At 44.7% G+C, this 22,788-nt stretch overlaps 2 protein-coding genes across 7 annotated transcripts in view; both read right to left on the reverse strand.

Moving 5' to 3' along the window:
* The window catches only part of barc (RRM1_TatSF1_like and RRM2_TatSF1_like domain-containing protein barc), a 66,589-nt gene extending 51,902 nt beyond the window's left edge, over positions 1-14,687 (reverse strand). For 3 of the 5 annotated variants that reach the window (XM_022081199.2, XM_022081200.2, XM_022081201.2), the window contains exon 1: positions 14,507-14,686. Coding sequence is in view for 2 of the 5 variants with exons in the window: in XM_022081198.2 (XP_021936890.1) it covers positions 14,507-14,537 (31 nt within the window). In the remaining 3 variants the exon portion in view is untranslated. Of the gene's footprint in view, positions 1-14,506 lie in introns of all 5 variants that reach the window. The other 2 variants (XM_022081198.2, XM_022081204.2) reach the window with 2 other exon arrangements.
* A 766-nt stretch (positions 14,688-15,453) lies between these two features.
* Positions 15,454-22,788, reverse strand: part of vg (transcription factor vestigial) — a 39,996-nt gene continuing 32,661 nt past the window's right edge. The window contains exons 6-7 of one of the 2 annotated variants that reach the window (XM_087346957.1): positions 21,985-22,038; positions 15,454-19,275 (exon numbers count right to left, since the gene is read on the reverse strand). In XM_087346957.1, the coding sequence (XP_087203083.1) occupies positions 22,016-22,038 (23 nt within the window). In that variant the 3' untranslated portion in view covers positions 15,454-19,275; positions 21,985-22,015. The remainder of the gene's footprint in view (positions 19,276-21,984; positions 22,039-22,788) is intronic. The other variant, XM_022081152.2, reaches the window with a different exon arrangement.

Genomic DNA, 22,788 nt, shown 5'->3' on the forward strand with positions numbered 1-22,788 from the left:
TTCCATGCGTGCTACATTATTTTCTGAAACTAGTAACAGGCTTATGAAGCTTCTACTTCCTCTGTCTTGAGTCCAAAAATTCTTCTCCGCGCCCTGTTCAAAGGACGCACGTCACCCACAGACGGTTTCTGCTGCCCGCCGTGGCCTACCTCAACCACTTGCCCGTGAGCTCGCTCATTTGCATCATCTTGCGTTTCGTGACTTCAAGATGAAGAAAGTGATTGAGCATTTCGTGTTTTCTTTTTTTCATATTCGAGCTGTCAAAAGTCCTTAAGCTATTGTGTCCTGCACAGAGCCAGGCTATATCAAAGGTCTGCGTCAAGATTGATCACAAAGCCAAGCCGTGTGAGAGCCGAATGCTTCGTGGCGGCACACCAAAGTGCACGCGCGTTTTGCCTTCCTATATCGTTCATTGCGTTCAGTGAAGTTTGCAAAACTTATTTACGGCAATTTCGATGCCAACAGCGCGAAAAAATCAGAATCAAATTAAAAATTTCTGCAAGTTTTGTCATCGCATCGAGCTCAGGGTGTCTTGACGCCATGAGACAAGCGAAACAAATGAATCGCTTGTAGATACAAAACGGGGTTGGATTGCAGACTCCTGTATTGCCGTGCTGATGTGAAGGTCGTCCGAAACTCCGGTCCGTTCTATCACGACACTTCTGCAGCCTTATCTCCTACAAAGGACCAGGTCAACGCGAAAGACGTTTTCTCCATTTAGTCGGGTCATGTCACCTTTCGGGCTTTCTGGAACATCAAAGGAACCCGACGTTCTTTCAAATACGACAGCTCAGTCCCGCGTGCGGTCTGATTCAGAGGAAAGCAAGAAAAGCTTTCGGACCTGGAAAACTGAGGGGCCCAAACTTTTCCTCGTGGGACAGCTCACTCAGTATTAGTGAATGATTACGGGTTCGATTCCCAGAGACTGGAAGGATCGTCCTTTCGACACAACGCCCATGATTTAAGCTCACTGCTGGAGATTTTGATGATAAGATAGACGAATACTAGCTGGGAAGAGCATATCACAGGGGTACTTGGCCCTACGAAGGACGAAGTGACCGGCAGGGGGGAGGGGAGAAAAATTCACAGCCAGGAACCTCGTAATTTGTACGCTTCTTCAGATATTGTTAGAATGATCAAATCGAGGAACAAGAGATGGGCGGAACGTGTAGCACAATAGGAAAGATGCTAAATGCATACAACAGAGCCTGAGTCTTGATCTTACGTAGACTAAATAAGAAGCGAGTGTGGACCAGATTCATCTCGTTTAGGCCTTCAGGTTTCCTGAAAGACGGGAAATTCCTTCGCCAGCTGAGCGACCACTGGCTTCTCAAGAAGGATTCTGATTCACAGAGTCAGCTGCTTGTAAATGATCTCGAGGTGACTGCGTCAAGGTTATTTCAGTGGCGTCATCAATGAGACGCTTCCACCAAGAAGTGCCGTGTTCTGCTCGCACGTGTTCGCGCGTCGTACCAGCTGGTCGACCGCGTCTCGTCCTTGTTCGCCGACCTGAGGTGACCCGTCTTCTGTTAATGAGACCAGACATGTGTTCGGCAGAGGGGGTGCCGTCTGCGGTAGCAGATCTCTGGGCTTATGTCTGGTGGCTTACCGTAGCTGCGAATTGCCCTCTAAATGTCTGACTGCGAGCCGGAGACCGGGATCAGCGTAACGCGAACGACCACGAAGTTTTCGGCACCTGAATGAAACCCAAGGTTCACTACCGCGTTCACAAGACCCTGCCATTGGACCGGAACATGTTCCTGGTCTTAACCACAAAGCAATACGCCCTTTTTTCGAAATTGTGGCAGACGTCTCTGCGTCAGAAAGAAAACAAAGACGGAAAACCGCAGTTGCATCAGCGTGGGTTGAACTCGGCCTTTCAGATCAGAGAAGGAACACGTAGGAGCTCTGACACTAAAATAACCGGAGTGACAAGGCACAAAACATCTACATCTGCTGAGTGGCCTGTGACTTCATCGCACGAACGCGTTTCGACGTTTCTTCGTCGCCCGGAAAACATTTTACATGAACTCACATTGCTCTAATGTATTTATGCCTTTCAAAATTACAATTTTTTAAAGGAAAATTTAGTTTCGGCAACAAGATTAAGTCACAAAACAAACGAAGGGTATGTCTGTATAGGAAGAAAAATCCACCTGTTCTGTGAATATGTTTATTTAACGACGCTCAAAATAGAGAGCTTTCCTTATGGAAACTTTTCCCCCCAAAATATTCGGATCTTCGAAAAAATTGTTTCAAAGCTCTGATCAAATTTATAGTCCCAGATATTAGGTCACGACAGTATCCTTCCCAATTATTCTCCCTTCATGCGCCCAGTTTCAAGGGCCCATCCACCAGCTTTGTCCTCTCTCGTTTTGTTTCACGAAATGCCGCGTTCTCGTTACAGAATCCGAACACTAAGTGAGACATTAAATAGGATCAGATGTGTTATTTATGTCGTTACGGAGTCAAACACTGGAAGTCTAGTAGTGTAGCACATATGTACGTAGAAACTGATCCCTGTCTGTCCGTCCGTCGCTGGGAGAAGCCCCCAGCCATTTCCGGCGCGTGATAAATGGTGGGACGAGCGCGAACAGCTCTGAATTCTGTTTGGCGTCTCTCGTGGTTCCCCCTTGCTGCGTCTTTCACCACCTTTTGCTCTGTTTCCTATGCACCACGTTTTTCTTTATTTCTCGAGATTGTCAGTCGTCACCTATCTTTCCAACCCCTTTGTGTTCCCAACATCAGCGATTGTTGGAATCTGTTGGTGCCGCGGGTAGCGTCCCGACCCGGGGTTTCTTCCTGCCGAGATCCCCGACCACCAGACGAGTCGCTCTCATCGCCGCAGAAGAACGAAGGCTGTCCTGGGTCCTCTCACTCTGAAGATCCGAAAACAACTTTCTTTGTGCATTACCAGAAAGGGGTTTCACGTCAAAACAAATTGATTTTTTAAAAAACGCAGAAAGAGGACGTGTGACATCACAATCGGGAGTTCTCGGTTCACGTCTCAGCCCGGAGACTGGCTACCTCGACCGAGGATTTTCGTGATTTCTCTCAGTCACTCCATCTGGACTACTGACAGCGTTGTCAAATGAATAAGTGTAAGAGTTGTGCTGGTACCCATGGACACGCCAGTGTGCAACCAAATTGCACGCAGTCAACGCCGGGGAACGTTTCGGACCAACCTAGAAGCCTCCGAAAGAAGATTGCGTACGTACGCACTTTTAATCTCGCAGCTTTTCCCCTTCTTTTGAAACACGCTGATTCTTTTTAACTCAGGCCACAAGCGATCACGGGCTCGCGGCTGCCTGTCAGGGTCACGTGGTTGGCGTGTCTCGTTTTATTACGCGCAGTGCCCGGGGTCGAACTGGCGACGGAGAGAAAGAAAGTAAACCGAGGAATCAAAGAGATGAGGAGGCAGGAAAAAACGCTGACGGAGAAAATGCACAAAAATTACCCGAGGTGAGTTTCACCCGTTCCGCTGCCCCCCCCCCCCCCCCCAAGCGCTACTGACGCCCCGGCCCCACTTGCCCCCGTGTGTTGACGTGTCTTTTTAAGGAAGTGGTGACTTGTACTTCCTTCGATGTGAGCCTTGGCGAAGCGAACTTGTTTGCCTGCAATGTATATATACGCTTCCTTGAACCAACAAATTTTAAGGCAATAATAAAAATATAGGCGGCTCCTACTCCCAGTTGCTTCCCATTCATTCCCACGACCGTCACCGCCGTTTGTTCATTCGGATCATTTGAGGTCGGTTCGGCGTACTATATATATATATATATATACTTACTGAAAGCGACGGGCAGCCTATATTAAATAGGCTGAAGTAGATAAAACACTAGAAATGAGAGAAAAAGATGCAGACACTAGGAAATACGACGAACGAAATCGACTCTTACAGAAAATCACTTCTTAAAACACCAAAACAGAAACTTAAAAGACTGAAGACAAAATTGAAGCAACACCGCGAAACGTCCGGAGACTGTAATCACGATACTTTTCGCCCATTTCGCAGATTTTACTGAAACTTATGCATTTCGCAAAACGTTTCTTGATGATATCCAACAGTGTTACATATATTTTAAATCAATTCGGGCTCCATGCAATCAACGACTGTGCGACGAACACCAAAAGAAAACTGGCGAAATTTAGTGTGACCCCCCCCCCCCCCCCCACCACCAATCCAATATTAAATTCTGCATTAACGTCAAGGACACTAGAATGACCAGCCCCGTCGCAACGGCTGCCACTTGTTGCGTCACAGGAACAGGGGCACGAATTTTGCCCAGAACGTGCTACTTGCTTCGAGAGCCTCTTGGCTGCAAATCAATCGAATCAGCTGGCAGCTCGTCAGACCAACCCACACACAAACAAGCCCTGCTTTATCTGCTCTGTGTTCCACATTCATTTAGATTGGCGTTTTAAGGGTTAAATTATGAGACGTAATTCAAGTCTTCGTCGCACACATGGCACTGTCTCGTTAGGGCAACATACGTCACAGGTCGCTATCTGTTAACCAATCAGGGAGCGGGCTTGATTTACTGTCTGAGCCACGCAACTTTGAAAGAAGGGGTTCTGTAATTAGTGTTTCGGCAAGAAGACAAGTTCTGCCCCAAAAGAGGATAAGGCTAGGAACGATTATTCCGTAAGAATCTCCATTTATTTGAGTCGGTCCGTGCAGCTGCGGAAGCCTGCTTCCTTGCAACGAGCAGCGTCGCTTCGCGTCGATACTCCACGAGTAACTCGGCCGCCGTCAGTCGATATTTTACTCGTTGTTTAGACGAAATTTAAAAACACTTTATTCAACGTTGACAATTCAATACTGTTCTATGTTTTACTGTCCTACAGACTGAAGTCAGCAACGTTCACTTTGTGCCATAAGCCAGTCTAACACGTTCGTGATTATTGTAAACTATTCTACTTCTGTTTTGTGTTCGCGTAGGAAACGTGATATTTTCCACAATTCGAAGGCAGTAACTACGGAGATAATCTTCTTCTTCTTCTTCTTAAAGTGCCTATCCGTTCTGGATGTTGGCGACCAGCATAGCAATTTGAGGTTGACTGGCTACTACTTGAAACAGCCCTCCAGTGGATAACTAACAAACATACATACGATAAGTGGCCATCGCTTTACGTCACACTGGCACTGGAAAATAATTAATACTTAACAGTTGAAAGTGAAAGGTCCTCTTGCAACAGGACTGGTCCCCGGTACGTAATAGAGACTGCCAAAAAAGTTTCGCAAAGCCAGAGGTCGTCTCTCCCACGTGAGCCGAAACGCCAAATTTGGATAAGACGAGGAGTGCCATCTTCAAAGCAGAAAGAAAGTCTTCAACAGATTTCTGAATTGAAGATTCCGCCACGAAATGACACAATCATAAGGAAATGATACGCGTTAAAACTCTCTTATTTGGTGGTGGTGATGATCATCAGGTCGAAATTGTTTGTACAGAGGTGATCTCCAGAGAGCCATCTGTGAAAGCTTCTACCTGAGAGCAAAATTATTTGCTTAGATCGGATAAGAGAATGGATGGTTTTGGTATAACAAAACACTGTAACAAGTGCGGAATTATTTAGAATGCAGCCGTCCATTACTTACGAAAGAGACGATGGAATTAAATACATTCTGCGAAGCTGTCGACGGTAGAAACCTCAGAGCGGTGGTCGAAGGACACGGAATGGCGGATCGTACGCGCAATGAAGATGGTGAGGATTTTCTTTACTTCGCCTATCGTCAGACGATAAACTGATTTTATTTCTCAACCTAACAATCAAGATGGAACAGAATTGGTTCCAAAGACACTAAACGCGCATGCGCTGTGCACAGTTTCATGATCCTCGGTGTAGACGACGATTACTTCTTTAAACAGGATTAACCGGTCGATCCTTGAAATGGAAACGCGTCGTGTTTTCTTTGAGGTAGGAGCTGAACTGTTATCAGAGTATTGCGTATCCTTTCGAATTCATGACCATCTGACGCGCAACAGGCCCCGACCGTCTGTGAGACCGCTTCCCACGCAGTCGGTTTGTGCGCGGCAGAAGAAAGCGACCAACGCAAAGAGAACTTCCTGTTCCTTTCGCTCTGAAGGACGAACCAACCAGAAGGGCAGCAGACTTCCGGTCCATGGATCAGATCGCGGGGGCAGGCCCCTTAAATGCATTTGAATATTTGGCACACGCGTTTTTATTCGAGCTTCTTGTTTCGCATTAGAATGCACCGAGGCACTTCTCAGGCCTATAAAGTGTGACGTTCTCAATTTCACGGTCCATTCATCTCTGTTCATCCCATCTTTGCTTGCAAAATCGATCAATATTTGTCGATGTCGGTCTTCTAGGCAGTTATGCCGGGTGGACCTAAGTACTAACGTTTCGGAGCGACATACTGGCTCCATCTTCAGGGCTGAAGACCAACATCGACATATTCACCGCCGTGAGAACATCAGACATGGACGTACGATCACTAATATCACAGAACTCTGTGTTGTCGGAAAGAAGCAGGACTTCCCGACAGAGCGAGACGAAAGGAAGTTTTGTGTCACCCGGGGAGCCGGTAGCAAATAACACTTGACAAACGGTCGACCTATCCGGCTATTGTTTTAATGACACTCGAACACGCGGAACAAAGGCAGTGCCGCCACTATCTGCGGGTTGCATCTACCGGAGCTTCGGCCGCAGTTGACACTGGAATTATTTACAGTCGACAGCTGCTCAGGCAAGTCGCCTTCAACAGCAGGCGCAGGCACTGAGCAAGATCTTCATTTTTAGCAGAAATCCGCAGCCCTCGATTAAAAGAAGCCAATCAGAAGTAGCAAATTCGGTAAACGCGACTATTACTGTCCGTCCTGTCGTAGTGACGAGAGGAAGCTGCTCGTTGCCGACGTCGCCGGGCGCCGGGAAGCAGAAAGAAGCCTGCCCGGTACAGAGACTACATCAACAACTCACCAGCTGCGGGACTATCAGCGTCTCAAGACGGACTCTGCTCTGTGAATTTCCCTGCGCAGACAGTAAGACTGAATGTACCATGAAATTATTTAAATACTTTGAAGATTAAAAATCAGACCGGTCTTCTGATTGTGACGTAATGTGCTCTCGTAGGTTCTCAAGGCGACGGTTACGAAGAAGACTGTCTTTTGGGTTGTAGGACTCTGATGATGGAGGCAGCAAGGACCTCAGAAACGTCGGTGAACTTCGACACAAACGTCACTCACAAACTCTTTGAAGGCATTATAAAGCAGCCTTCGTTTTTCTCATAATAAACAGGGATTATTTCCTCTGACAGAATTAACCATTCGATCCTCGTGACGGTGAAGTGTTGTGTTTTCTTCGCGGTACGGACCGAATTCTTAAATTTTAATGGGCTTCAAACAGTTAATGCGATATTTTCCACACACTTCTCTCATTCAGCATTGAGTGGCGATAAAAGCTATTTATCACTCGGAAAGTGTGAAATGAACCACCCAAATTAACATTGCCTTATATTACTCCGCTCCTGTTGATATATGTGACCCGCGGCGCGTGCTTTATTAACAATCTGCTGGTGCCTGTGATACAGATAATGCATTGGATGAGGTCCGCGCGTGAAATTTCATGCGGCACCAGACCCCATTAATCATCAATTCGGTCGGATATTGAGATGGAAGGGCCCCGACTGTCACTTTCGGGCTAATAATGGCCACAATGTATTCACAACGGACTGTTATGTGCCAGGGGCAAATGACCACGCAATCTGCACAGAGATTACTGTTCCGAGTTTCTATGCGATCGTTTGTACTCGGGGAGCAGGAAGAGCGGGTTATAACAGCCGTCCATTAACTGGATTAATTTTTAATATTATATGCAATTTGTATTTGAAGCTTCAAACTTGAAGACGCTTTTGTGTCTGCGGGTTGTTAAGACGACGGCTATAAATAATGAATTGTGCAGGATTTAAAATGAAGCGGCCGTGGCATATTTTAAGACCGAGGACGAGACTGCAGTGTTACAGAACCGAAGCTCGAGGCAGTCTTTAACACAGCGTTTCGTGTCGCACTGAGTTGTTATGACTATTTTTGGTGACAGAATGAGAGCCATTTAAATAATGTCGCTAGCCACGTGGCCGAAGTCCGGAACGGATGTGGAGACATCTGTTGGAGTAGGGGAACATCCAACAGGAGCAGCTGTTTTCTAGCTATAGGGTGACTCATTATTTGATATGCAATTTTTTTATGTAATTCTTATGCGCCCTTGCATATTTTAGTTGACAGTTTGTTTCATCAGGGGCGTTATTTAAAATGAAGGCACGCTGAAAATATGTCATGTTCGCCAAAGCTCGATCTTGGCAAACTGTCACTTTTTAGCTAAGCTAGATACGAGTTTCAGAGTAATTGCTTACAAAAATGTAATTATATTTGCAGCATTCCTGTGACATCCTCGCCGAAACAAACAGTTCTGGTCTCAACACACCGCGCTCACTTTCGGAACTACAGAAATCATTCCCACCAGGACTCGATCCCAGGATACTATTTTGAAGTCTGGCCCTTCCAGAACATTTTCCCGCTTTCAAGGCAAAATGCCGCGAAGTTTGCGGCAATCCGTCCTCGAGCTACAGGCGAAAACACAAGCTACAAACAAATGCACAGACATTTTGAACTGTGCACGTACAAGATGAGGACGCTGCGACTTTACAGACGCGTCCACAGGCAGAGGAAGGAAGATGCGAAGAACAAGGAGAGCGTCGAGATCCTTTATTAAAAATGTCCTGAAGGAACGAAGAATGTGAGATTTGAGTTTTCACGGCTGTGAGGACGATTACGATCTTCTAAGTCCTGGGACCGTGTCGTATGTATATGCCAGGGTTTCGGAGAAGTACAATGTTTCCATCTTCAGGGCTATTTTGACGTCCATTGGCAAGACTTCAGGTCTGAAAATGGAGACGAAACGTCTCTCCGAAACGCGTACGAGTCTACATGGCGCCAAAACCCAGAAGAACTCGGTCGTCAAAATGAAAAATGTTATATGGGCGCGTAGCTTACTATGTTTCTGCAAGCGCAGAAGATATTTCCGCGAGGGACGGACCTACTGCTACTTCAGCCGTGCGAGGCCTTGCCGGGGATCGACAAAGGGACTGTGCTGTGTATGAGTGGGGCACAGCGTTGCTCGGTCTCTTTGTTTGTTTGTTTGTTTGTATCAAAAACAAACACTCATCCCCTCTCCCGTATGCAAACCCATGAATGTCGCGTTCATTCTGTGGTGAGCTGTCCCATGTTTGTAATTACGCGTGACCCTTATCACTGGTTGGTTGGCATTTTGATTGCACGAGAGAATTCAACTTAAAGTCAGACGTTAAATGTATCCTACTGTAATTGTATTAAACTTCCTGATTAGTGGTTTTCAAATTATCAAATTCAGGTCCTTTGTAGCACGCAAACGGTAACATGAAGGGACCTGGTGATAATGGTGACTGTGTGCAGTCCGAGTCACTAACAGCGCAAAATAAACCACGAATAAATAACCTGAAAATAACAGGAAAACATGAGAAGACGCGGGCGTGAGTACGTGTTTCATCCGCAAGTCGACCTCAGTCCGCAGGAAGTGGAGGAAACTGATGAGAATGTTTGCACTGAGGCTCTCGTCGCCAAATTGTTTCGGTTGTAAATCAGGAGCTGAGACCCTGAGAAACGAGGAGCGGCTACGAAGCTTCAGTCGGCAAGCATGAAAAGAGATTCTTGCAAGACGCAGGCAGGGTAATGAACCTTGGGGCTCCTTAAGCGGCCAGAACCTCTTAGCAGCCGAGGCACTACCGTGAAAACGCGTTACTTCGGTTTCAGAAGCGCTCAGCTGTGACTTCAACACCGCAGGTAGCAGCTACTGGCTACTGGCAGCCAAGCGACACTTGGCACTTCGAACATTACACAAGAATTATTCGCCTGAAGCTGGAATTCCAAACACTGACAGTTCGGCTTGTTTCTATGGTAAAAGCCTCTTCTACACGACAATCTTCCCTTATCTTAACTCACCAGGAACTTGCGTGGGAAAGTCTGTGTCTCAGTTTGATGTGTGGTGTGAATCCTTACCACCTTGTAAATAGTACACAAACGTGCAAGCAAATAGCAACGCCATGACTATATCTGAGATTATTACCAACATACGTGGCTTTGCCAATCCCACAGCTGCTTACGGCGAAAGGACAGGAGAACTCGGCCTCAGAACTTTGCAATTTGTACACGCGATATTTTTTACGTCACTACATAAAGATGAGAATGAAGTGGAAAATCACGAAGTGGTGGTCCTCCGCTGAAACGTTTCTGCTAGACGCGTGCCTACATGAGATTATTCGATGTTCTTATCACCGATACGTTTTTATTTGAACAGTTTGTGTCAGGAGGACGTCAAAAGCAGAAAACTGCCGAGGAGGTTAAAGAGCCCATGGTAACACATGTACGGTTTGTTGTCTCTCATTAGACGACACTTCGGCTCCCTCTGACACTGATGCATTGGCTGATCCTTTTCCCCAAAGGAGCAGCCGAGACGAGCAACAGTCTTCCTTCTCGGATAGAATTTTCAACAGCTCACCTCTGAAGGAACACAAAAACCACTGCTTCCCATCGATGTGATAACACATTTGTGTATTTTGGGCTTTGCCTCCATTCCCCCCATTCGTCTTCATGGCGTGGGACTTAAAAGCAGAGGAACATTTTCAGCAAAAATCATATTCCTGGCTAGAAGGCTTTTAACTAGTGTTTCACGCAGAAGAGCCCTTCTTGAGAAGTGGATGGAATCACTGGTTTCATGACAGCCGTCCACATTCTAACGCTGTGATTATTTTGATATCATTTTCAATATTAGAGTGTCGTCTGCGACTTGGTCACACAAATTATCTCTTTCTTCAAGGTTTTCCAGCGAGGTGTGTCTCATAAACTGTGCGTGCTGCATGCCCCTCCCATCTCATTGTGATTTATTTTGTCCCCTAATTACAGGTGGTTAAGGAAACAATTTGTATTTTCTACAAAATATTTCGAAACTTAAATAAAGTATTTCTGTCGTGTAAAAACCTGCGCCATATGAAATGCATAATTTATATTTTGGCTCGGAGTCCTCAGGAAATGCACAGAAGCTTTGAAAGAAAGGAGACCGTGTTGAGAGACGACGAATCATTCAAACCGTCTTTACTTCTGTCTCAGTGTTCCCTAATTTCGCTTTGGAGTCTTGTTGCTGCGAAACCGCCGAAGTCTGTGGCTGAACGCAATCTCCTGCTTTACCCCGCTGCTCCGCGCGCCCCCTTTCAGATAATACGTCGCCTTCCCCACCAGCGTCTTGGCTTCTCATTATGCCGCAAACACACACAGCGGGAGTCGAGTTATATTGAAATAAACTTGACTTCACTCGGCTTAATTTAATTGAAGATTAGAAGCGCTAATTAAGTCTGAAGTTAAGGAGTCGGGGCGCTGCTGGCAGAACTGAGGCGAGGCGAGGCTAGACCACTTCAAAGGCGCCTTACCGAGTTTCATCGCGGCACGGCGGACGCTGCACGCAACAGCGGAACATGCGACGTCGGTCGGTTCTGGCTAGACGCGCGTCTTCAGGCCATTTGGTTGTCGTGACACTCACACGTCTTCCTATCTTTTGGCCCCCTTACAAAATTTTGAATCAACTGACCGATTTTCACAAAATTCCGTAGTCTTCATCCGTCCGAACGTCAGATTCATGCCCCCCCCCCCCCCCCCCGAGTCCATCACCCTGGTATTTTCCAGAAAAGCGGCTTTCTTTCTGTCATATTCTGCAGTTTCTGACTGCGCAAATTTTGTATTCATATTTATGTTATTTATTCAAAAAATTCTAGGAATATTGAAACTCTGACGGAAGAATATTCTGAACTATCCCATTTCCAAACTGGCAACGTCTTGAGAATATTCCCAGGACTGGAACCCGCATAATAACCTTCCCGATCCTTTACACACGTGGGATACATTACTTGTGACGCAAGTGAGTGATGGAACAACACGTGCACAAGCGAACGTTCCGCTCCATTTGACGGCCAAGGCACTCGCTAGCAGCGCGGCTCTGCTTAAAATCATTTGTTTATGCAGACGTGGGATACAAATAAAGGCACCTCTGAAACGTCGACCAATTTCTTCGAGACTGCACGGCGCAACATCCTGAAACGTCCCCGCGGCCACGGCCAGAACAATGAAACTAGCTCAAAGCTCAGAACAGTAAAAAAATCCGAGGAAATTAAAACAGAAGTCGCGGGCCTCGGGGTGAGTAACATTGCTCTGAGGCGTTGATGTTCAGTAACACACAAGATCGCCTGAGTAAACAGTCGTGATGCATCGAACCAGAACGCTACTGCGTCTAGGAAGGCGTCTTGACCGTCAGCCTGTCTCTTTCTGTCGGAGCTGAAACCTGTCCTCGCCTAATGACCATCACCTGTTCTGATTCCGTAGTTTAAAATGTATCCCTCGAGAACTCCTCTTTTTCTGTTTTTAATAGTCGGAAAGGTAAGTCTATTGTCGCAGGAGATGTAATCTCAACTAAGAGCAGTTTCAGGTACAAAAAATGGAGAGTTACAGCTTTCCTTTGTATTTGCCCGCGTTTGACTATTACAAATTAAACACGATTGCGAGGGAGAGGAGGGGGATGGGGGGACTGGCCCCTAATTAATTGCAGAATATTGGGCCCGATTTCGAAGTATTTCTTGTAAAAGGCTGCAGTACGAGCACAAGGAATAAATAAAATGTGGAGAGAACAACAGACGAAAGAATAGAGGACAAAAAGAGCAAAGAAAATAAAAAGAAGGTCGTTATTGGATGACAAGAAGCCATTACTTCTTCACTTTAATATCTTTGCTCTTGTCCCCCTGTTTTTATACGAGACGTCGTCGTATTCTCCTTTCCTGACTGCGAACAGAAACAAATGCAGTGCGCCATGAAAACTCTCCGTGGAAATTGTGACGAAGAGCGAAACAAACAGCTCAATAATTCTTTAAGTTTATGCCCCGAGAACCGGCGACAGCTCGCGTAATTCGAACTTTGCGGGAAGATGGGCCTAAGTCAGTCCATGTAACAGATTTTGCTTTAATAAACGATGTTTTCAGTCGGAGGTAAATATTTACCCTTTATGACAAAGTGGTAACTATATGTACCACTTGTTTTGACAGTCATCAATCGCCCACCGGACATATCTACGGGTTTCCTGCAATTCTCAGATCAAACGGCGTTTTCTCTGCGGTACGGACACAACTTGCAAATATTTCGAAGAGCGAATCCCCGTTTCAGAAAAATAAGCCAATGAAGTTGTCCACGTTGTAACAATCTGCTTCGTCTACGGTGGGGACTTACTAGCCCTCGGCCTCATCCCAAAATTGTAGGACCACCCCTTGTCAACGGTTCGCCACTACTTGCTTCCTCCATCCTGACGTGAAGAAGCGACACTTCACGTGGAGGAGTGAAGTGATTACAGACAGCCTACTCCTTTTAATTAAAGTATACCACGGCCGTTTGGTGCCACAAGAGATGCAGCGTATTTAAACAGACTAACAAGTCCTTGGACATTCAGTCGCCTGGGGCCTCGATACGTAGGCAACCACAGCGTACGAGCGCGTCGCCCGGGGGGGTAGAGCTGGAAAGGGGAAGCAGCAACTAGAAGTGGGGAAGGCTGCCGGGTCAGAGCACGGTCAAATGGAATTGCGTAAGAATTAATCAGGCTTGTCGAAGTCACCCCCTTCTTAAAACATTCAATTGAACTCTGACCCTATACCAATAACATGAAAACTATTATTTTTTTAAATGGGAATAATTTAAAAGTGCTTATTTTGGAAAAACTCCTCAAACGGTGACAGCAGAAAATTCAGAATTATACAATACACAGACGTCGAATTTATGAACTGCGTTAACTGTGGTAGCACAACCCAGAAGATGAATACTGCCAGGACCAAACGCTCCCATTACAAAAGATCCTTCGCTACTTCCATCCACACCTCCGATCCTCGTAACTTTCTCTGCATGATAAATCTTCGTGTTATCCCCATCTTTAAAGTGGTTTCCCGGCCAAAATTCTGTAGACACATTCACTGTCCCAAACTACCCCATTCGCCTGATCCTTCTCAGGAGCACTTTGCTTCATGTATTTTAGTCCTTCCCTCAAGCAAAAATAGAACGCATTTGAGGGCCACACAGAAGGGTGTTCAGAACTTAAAGTTAGTTAATTTGGAACAAAAAAAATTATGTTATGTATGATCCGACGCCTTCACGGCGACTATGAATAATGAATTCTTCCCGGGCTACTAGCCGTGTGAGGTGGCAAGGTCAAAGAAGGTTCTAGAAACGCTGGTGTTTCCTGCATTAAAACACGTTAAACGGCCCGAGAAGCATTTGTTATAAAACAATAATATACTTTTACTGGCAACCCTACTTGGTGTGCATATAACCTTCACAGGTCACACAGCATCATAACGCACAGTGACATTTGAAGCGGGCAGTCTCCGCTTCCACCAAATTCATATTTCTTCGCTGTTTATTCTGGTACTCACCTTCGCTGTTGGTCAGCAAATGAAGCTGCATAAACTATCACTGCACCAAAAATATTAGTACACCAAACGCGAAACTACAACTTCCACACAAAAAATCTTTGTCTTGCACACACGCGACCGGCTCGCCTTCAGCCCACCTACTACAACATGGCCGCCCAGCGCACGGGTTTCTTCCTCAAAACAAATGACTGTCTTCAGCGCGATCGCTGATCACGTGTCATGTCGCCGTGCACATAATGGAAAAGATATCATATTCCGTTGTTCATTACGCGTCCAACGTAGGTTTACTGTGTGTTCACTAGGTAGCACTGGGTGTCCGTTTGGGCACAGAGGTAATGCAGAAAATGTCCAGCAGTTGTAGAGGTTCTTTCTGAAGACAGTCCTTGTATACGGCGTGTCAACAAACTCCTGGACACTAATAAAGCCGCAACGGAAAACTTTAAAGGGCACGGAATCGAAATATATAATTCTGACAAACTTGACCGCTTGTATTTGCCGAAAAAATATTTTTAAAAATCTCTCGTCCTCTTTGCAGGCAATGGAAATGGAGCGGACGTGCAAGTCATCTGAATCCACACCGGTATTTATTTCCAGCTCAGAGCACGCAATCATCAAACTACGTTTACGTCATGAAAAATATACCAACGGTTATTTATTGTGGGTTCGGAGTGTCGAAGAAGAAATGGTCCTTCCCACGGGGATGATTATTGTACCCTTTGTCACGAAATGTTCATTCTGTTTCGCGTAACACATCTCTGCGAGTTGACTAACAGGATTTTACCAAGGGGCACCAATTCTCATCTCGTGATTTATTTTCATCGCACGAATTGTTCTAGATCAAAATATTCAGAACAGAATTACCTCGCCGCCATTTCACACTTACCCCTGTGGTATTTGTGTTCAACTCTGGTAACCAGTTCACTTGCTTAATGAAACAACACACAGCCTTCTCAGGTAGGTAGACTATTTAATTTGTAACACAGTGAATGGCAAAATGGCACAGTTATGAGTGACAATTACTCTATCATACACATAATTACAATTACACTTTGAAGTGCCGGAGCCCGTCTGAATGAAGGAGGTACGGGTACATTTGGTAAACGTGACGTATTCAAGAGTACGCATCACAGATTCAACACGGATAAATTCTGAATTATTTAAAGTGGGCGCTGCCAATTATTCGGCAACTTATCCCCGTGTTTAATTACGTGCTACGCTTTAAAGGCGTGGGACGCCAAGGCGAGTGGTCGTCGGCTTCATGTTCCGGCCGCTTTGCCCCGGGTACCCATTGAGTAAGGTCTGCAGTTAAGAGAAAAATATCTACCCTGCAGGGAATTCGAACCCCGGACGCCTGGGCCAAAGTCAGTCACTGCTGAGTCGACTGAGTGAGCGCAAACACCGAATTATCCTGAAGTTGAAGTTTGCGCTGACATCACCGAACACGATTGTTACGTGCGTATTAATTATGTAAGAACTGGCATTTACCAAGATGCGGAAAACGTTTACTGCGGCCAGAAGTTCACAAAACTTTCGCTGAGACGACTATCAATTTACTCGCGACAAAGATTACTTCTGACAGCTGTGTGGTAGGTACAAGGACTATATTATCGTATGTATCCGGTTCTTGGCGTCTTCTCTGAGATATAACAAAGTAACTTTAATTCCCTTTTACATAAACACCATTTTCTTTGATATTTTTGTAGCATATTACTGCAATAATTTCAGTGCCAACGTTGTGAGGTTTGAAATAATTTCCAGGTAAAGGGTCACACACAGAGCGAAGTCATTTTAATTCGTTCCAGGAGAGCCGAAATCCAATCGAAAGGAGTGACCGTTCGAAGCCCGACTGACGTCTTTTTTATGTTGGAGCCCTTTGTCAGACTTCAGGATTACGGCTTAATTTCTGTTTAAGCATTTCTGTCCAGTTCTGCAACACGAAATACCCACTGTTACCCGAACACTCTCCAACAGTCTTCGACATTGACCTAACTAGAAGAGTGACTGAGCAATAACTTGGACCATCGAAGACCGATTCGCCATCATCGCGTGGGGCCCTCAGCCTAGTACCCGATGCGGCCGAAACGCGTGGCTAACCGGTCACCGCCGTCCAGGGCTGAGATTAAGAATACCTGAAGTCATACCTCCGATGACCGCGTTTTGTTCGGGACGGATTTCGCCAGATTCATAGAATTTGGAAAGAGTGCAAAATTCATTACGCTGAAAAATGAAATGGCTTTCTTCTCAGACTACACGCATTACTACTACCTTAAGTTATTGTAAACATCAAATGCGCCGATGCCACTGCCGTGTTATCGCATGTGCACACAATAAACCGCGCACGGCCGGTGCTAAAATGTTATAACACGAATTTGTACCTGATTTTGAATATGCCAGTATTTAAAATTGTTGCCGTTCTTAATTTAGGACCTGACGTTTACGAGACACCTTAATGCTTGCAAACAGCATTTTGCGTATTTGTGATGCATACCCTTGAACTTCAGACTGATTTAAATATAATTAAAATTAAATTATGTGAGCATTTGGGTATTAAAACTAAATAGATTCTATTTTCTTTGAAAGAAAAATAAAGAACGAGAACAGACGCAAACACAGTACTTAATTTTACATGCCGTCAAACTGAATTACAGCCGCGAAGAAGAACACTCATTTCAGGTTAAGAAACGTTCGCCGCCAATTTCAACAGAACTAGACGTTATCTGCTGATTACTATCAGACTTTCTTTGAGAAACGGTACTTTGCTAAGTACGTCTTTTCTTCAAGAAGTTTCCTACAACTTACTAATATTTTTGTACGCTGTTGGCATGTTTTTGATTCCTCAACACGAGTTCCATTATTATTTTTAAATTTTTAATGCGTAGGATAAATGACCTACAGACCGCTTCATAAATATAAGATTAAAAGGCAGCACGTCTACTTTCTTAACTCGCATTTCGAAATCATGCTACGGATATTATTCTCAGCACTTGAAACGTAACTTTAAAATAGACACGCGTGCATTACGATGTAAACTAAACTTCAAGCAAATATTCTGTTTCACGGTTATTGATCAAAGTACTGAGAACCGAACACATGACGAAGCTTTTATTTTGTTGTAAACTGTATCAACATTTAAATACGTACTCCAGCTCCACAGAAAGCCCGCGTTTCTTTAGATTCCGTAACGTCAATGTGAAATGTGGTTGAAAACGAAACAAAATATGCCAGAGAAATGAATACGAGCGCTGGCTTATGAATTCTTTCGTAAGTAAAAGGAAATAAATTAAATATAGAATTTTGAAGAAAATGTTAGCATTACAAGTACGAAGCAGAACTTCTTAGCTATGGCTCTTATAAAACATCACACGCCATTAATCGAGTCTGAAATGAGAGCACAAATCTCGAAAGTTAACGACATTCAACAAACATCGTTTTATATAACACAACCATTTCGCAGCCATCGGTCAATTTACAAGGTAAAATCGAATGCAATTGCACATCCAATCAGAGAGGTGAAGGAGTAAAAGTGTTCATTTGTCTTTAATAATGTCCTCGTTGGCTACAGAACGAAAGCACTGCACAGCCGTGGAATGCCACGGAAAGAACACGCAAGCGACACTTCGTATTCTCTGAAGGAAACGTTACACGAGGTGACGTTCGATGTCAGTACACGACCGACTTGTTTGTGGATGCCAACTTTCTGAGAAACAAGTTCTCTGTAGCCTCCTCAAAATCTGCAAAACATCACTTTCCTTCACATTACATAAGATTGCACACGCATTTCGTATTGTTCATAAAGTACAGTTCTTGATGCAGATATATAACAAATTCGTCCTTATGTACATAAATCAATACTTCATAATATAGGCTTATTAGTAATAATATTAATAATAATCATATTTGTACAACTTGACAATAAATGTGGTAGAACTCTGAAATGACACGTGTTCCTTTCAAGCAGCTTTCGAAAGACACAGACGAGATGAAATTATCGTAAAAGGATGTTTCTTCACCACGAGTACATGAACGGCACCTCCATAATGTATGCACGTAACTGCATCGTAAGTCGACTGTCATATTCCAAAATTGTGTTTCTTTTGCTGTATAGGAGCCAAACGTCGAAAATGCATTAAAATGATATGTGAGTGTTTTAAGAAATCGTTTTATTAAAATTTTAAGCCCAGGAAAGCAACATTTGTAGTGCAGCACTACAAACACGACAACACGAAACTACAACAATGCAATATACGTCGGTCTCTCAACACTTACCAAAATATTTCCATTACGTCACTACAAAAAGTATGTTCGTGCAATTACATGACTTGGCCTTCCACAATATTCACGATACATTTCTCGAAAATTGGCGCGCGAATGTCTGTAACAATCTGATGACTATATTTGAATAAGTTTTGGGCAGAAAAACTGAGTCCTGTTCGCTGGGTTTGTCGTAGGCCCAATGTCGCGGTTCTGAGAGGTACCGATAATTCCTTCTCGTCGTGTCTTCCAACATTTACGACGCACTGGAAGTAATGACAAACCGAAGGCTAACTCAGTCGCCAACTCAACACATACTTCACAGACTTCAAGAACCTTTCAACGTGCCTTCAATCTGTGACATTAATTTCGAGTTTCTTCCTCGCTCCTTGTGGTCAGCGGTTTCCGTTTTTCAACGAATGATTTAACAAAAAGAGAGAACAACAAAATCACATCAACAAATTGTAATTAAAACCAATAGAGGTCCTTTGAGGATTCTTGAACTTGCGCCTCCAGCCCTGAAAAAGAAACAAACATTGCATCAGAGGCAAATTTACAGCTCCTGGACTACTGAAAATGCAGCCAAGACCCGGTCTAATTACCGGAGCAATGGCTCGCTATGATCTAGACAACAAAACACAAGACAAACATGAAATTTTCGACCCAGGCTTATGTAAAACACAGGTCAAAATACGTAAAGACTAAAAATTCGTGCGGCAATTGGTGAAATGTTAAGAATTGTGAACACGAAAATTAGAAAGGAAGGAATGCGGAAGGAGGTGACCGACAGACTCGCAGTTTGTTACAAAGCGGACGGAGAGGAAATTAATTCGGAAGTCTCGAGCCTAAAGCACTGACGGCACATGGAGACGGCTCTTCACGTAAACGGATTATGCGTCTAACACTAACAAGCACTGCAACACAACGCCGGCAGAAGGACTGGGCGCCATGTTGCTTGCTGCGTATCTGAGGGACTGCAAGCGACTTAAGTAACGAGCTTAACCTCTACGACTGGTCAATAAGTTCATCCCTCACTGCACGCCAACTCCACGTCGCGGTGAAACTACTTCGTGGTAGCTATCAGATAGCAACGCGTCACTCCAAAGAAGCACTGCCTTGGCAACTGCTGAGAGCCAGCTCAATCCAACCGTTGCCGTTGAGGTTTCAGGTTACAATTGAAACTGCCAGGAATTAAGGCTGAAAGTCGTACCTACGCTTTACGAGTACGTCTTACGCTATTTAGCACAAGCAAGCAGGTTCATAAAAATATGTTGTTGCCAATCCCACCGCAGCACAGTGCTGCCTCGTTTTACTCAACGCCTACAAATTAACGCCATGCAGACACTAGTTTCTGTGCATGACGAAATCTTGTAAGTTCAGTCGAAGCTTTGCGTAAAGCAAATTAAATTGGTCCTTTTGACTTCAGAGTAGATTCAATCGAAATTCGCCCAGAGCCCACAGCTCGAGTTCGCTTCACGGTTGCGCTGTCTACAGAACTCCCTGTCGTTTCGGACACGAAGCGCGCTCAGAGAGAGCGGGGGTTTTCTGTTTTCTGGGCACATATCGCGTAAAAAGTGTACGGTGCATATTCTAAACGCAGCTTAGACTAATTCTGGCAGGCAGGCAGGCAGCTGACGGGCGTTTTCGCTTGTATGATCGAGTAGTGCTGCCTGGTATTCGGGCCAGCGATGTTGCGTCCGCGTGCGGGAAAGGGTGGATGCTGTGCGAGGCTGCATATCCACAATGGGGATGGGGGCTTTGTGTGGTAGGCAACCAGCACAACAGGACTTGTGGGGGAGGTTCAGCTACCGACCGACCGTATTGCATCTACAGTTGACGTCGTTCAGAAATTATGCAAGGGTTAACACGATTAACCAGAATCATGTTCTTCCGTCGTCAGCGCCCTGTGTGGTTCAGTCAGCGGAACTAACACGCAGACGTATTGGCGTTTAAGGCTCATTGGATTTGCAAACCTAAAGGCATTTGTTTCAAATTCTGATGCTCAAAACAGAACAGTGAGTAGCAGACTACTCCGGGTTTAACAAGTGGCCATTTACACAAGCCTTTTTCACCAAAAATTTGTACGCATGTCTTGTGTCTTCCACCTTAGCCACGCCCGTAGACTTCACCGTCGGCGGCTGTATAACTCACGAACGCCCTGTATCGCGAACAGTCTGCTTGCTGTTGGTCCTGTGGTCGTGACGCTGGACAGACTTCAAGACGGTGGCAGCGCACGGCGCCGAAAACCCGTAAGACCACAACGAGCGCGCCGTCGGAACCTCAAATTCAACGCGGAAGAGTATTTTCGCTGCGGTAACGAATTAATTCCACAAGCAGAGGGCAGCAGTTTGCCGCGTGGCGCTGGCAATTTCAGAGCGTTTGCCAAATGTTGCCACGGAAGGGCAAAACGCCGGAGGACGTCCGACCCAGCAACTTCACGCCAGAGCGTGCTCGGATTCCAAGCACTGTAGCTGACTGCAGCGCACAGATAGCTGGGCGGTGGGGGGGAGACCCCCAGGAGGGCTGACAGGCAGCATCCAATATTGCCTCGATGAAGAGGGTAGGAGCAGGGGGAGGTGAGAGGCGACGAGTGGGGGTGGAGAATGGATAAGGCAAAAAGAATCTAATAAACGGTAAGTTTCTGTAACTTCGTTGATGGTTTACAAACTTCAAATAAGAAATTTGAAGCCTGTTCGCACCATCACACCGTTTCTTCAAGACCCGTATTCACGTTGTCCTTCTACCTAAGAATTCAGGGTGTATAATAATTAGCGAACACTTTCAAATCATCATCATCATCATCATCATCATCATCTTTGTTAGTTCAAGTTACTTTTCTTTTCTCTTTTCTCTCCATTTTAGAACAGCTGACTCGAGGCTTTCGAGGTTTTGCGGGTCACAGTTCCGAACTCACGACAAAAGACCGGCACAAATGTGTTTGTTCGTCTCTGGTGTGACTTAAGTTGGTCCCAGTCGGACACAAAGACACTTAAAATACTCGGCAAATCAAATCAGTCAAATCTTTCGGACGGGTTACGCGGCTTTCGTTTTGCAGATAATCAAGGGGAGGAAACGCTGGCAGACGCAATGAATCGACGACGCAAATGCGTCCAATTTTCAAACCAGATTCAGTGTGTGCGTGCGCCACTGTCAAAGCACGAACACAATTAACAAGAATGAATGAAGCAGCCATGAAACTGGTAAAAATATTAAATTTGTTCACGGACCTGCTCTATTAAGGTCCCCGTCAACTCCATTTCAGGGACAACAGGTTCGGATCCCTGAAATACAGCAGAGCCAAAAAGTTAGAATTCTAGAAATCCATTCACAAGAAAAGTGCATTAACGCAAACTCAGCTTTTCGTTTGTCGTCTAACCCAACCTAACTTTTGTTTTTGCTAACCTAACGCTTGCCAATGTAATTCGTATGAAGGCTATGTATTTTGAATTTTGAAAATTTTCGAAAACTTTTAATTTTATGAATTTTTGCAAATGTTTCTAATTTTTCGAAATTTTCAAAATTGTTTTCACTTTTGAAAAATCTTCAAAATTTTCAATTTTTAGAGATATTTGGATAATTCCGGATTTTTTAATTTTTCAAAATTCTGAAACCTTTTCCAATTTTGAACATTTTTAATTCCGAAAATTTTCTAAAATTATTAGTCTCATGAACATTTTAGCTAAGTTTGGATATTTACGTGATTTTAAAAATTTAAAATGTTTTGACCGAACCCAACATAACCTAACCTAAAGCTGATACAGCGATTAAAGAACACAGAGACACAACATCACAGACAACAAATAAATACACAGTTCTATTTTAATATTAGTTTGTATTACCCCATCGCAGGTCACGACGAACGGATATGAACAAGTTGTTATGAACCCCGGAGTTTAGTGTGTACTGCGTTCACGACACCCTTCACTGGATGTAACCTGAGCCGCTTTAATCCATGCAACACCCTCAAGACCCCTTTTAATATTATTCCCCACACAGAGCGGGCAGTTTGTTTGTTTGCTTTGTTGCTGGAT

Source organism: Zootermopsis nevadensis, unplaced genomic scaffold (genome assembly GCF_977971745.1).
Source record: "Zootermopsis nevadensis isolate Lab colony 2312 unplaced genomic scaffold, Znev_1.0 Znev_ptg000011l, whole genome shotgun sequence".
NCBI classification, from domain to species: domain Eukaryota; kingdom Metazoa; phylum Arthropoda; class Insecta; order Blattodea; family Termopsidae; genus Zootermopsis; species Zootermopsis nevadensis.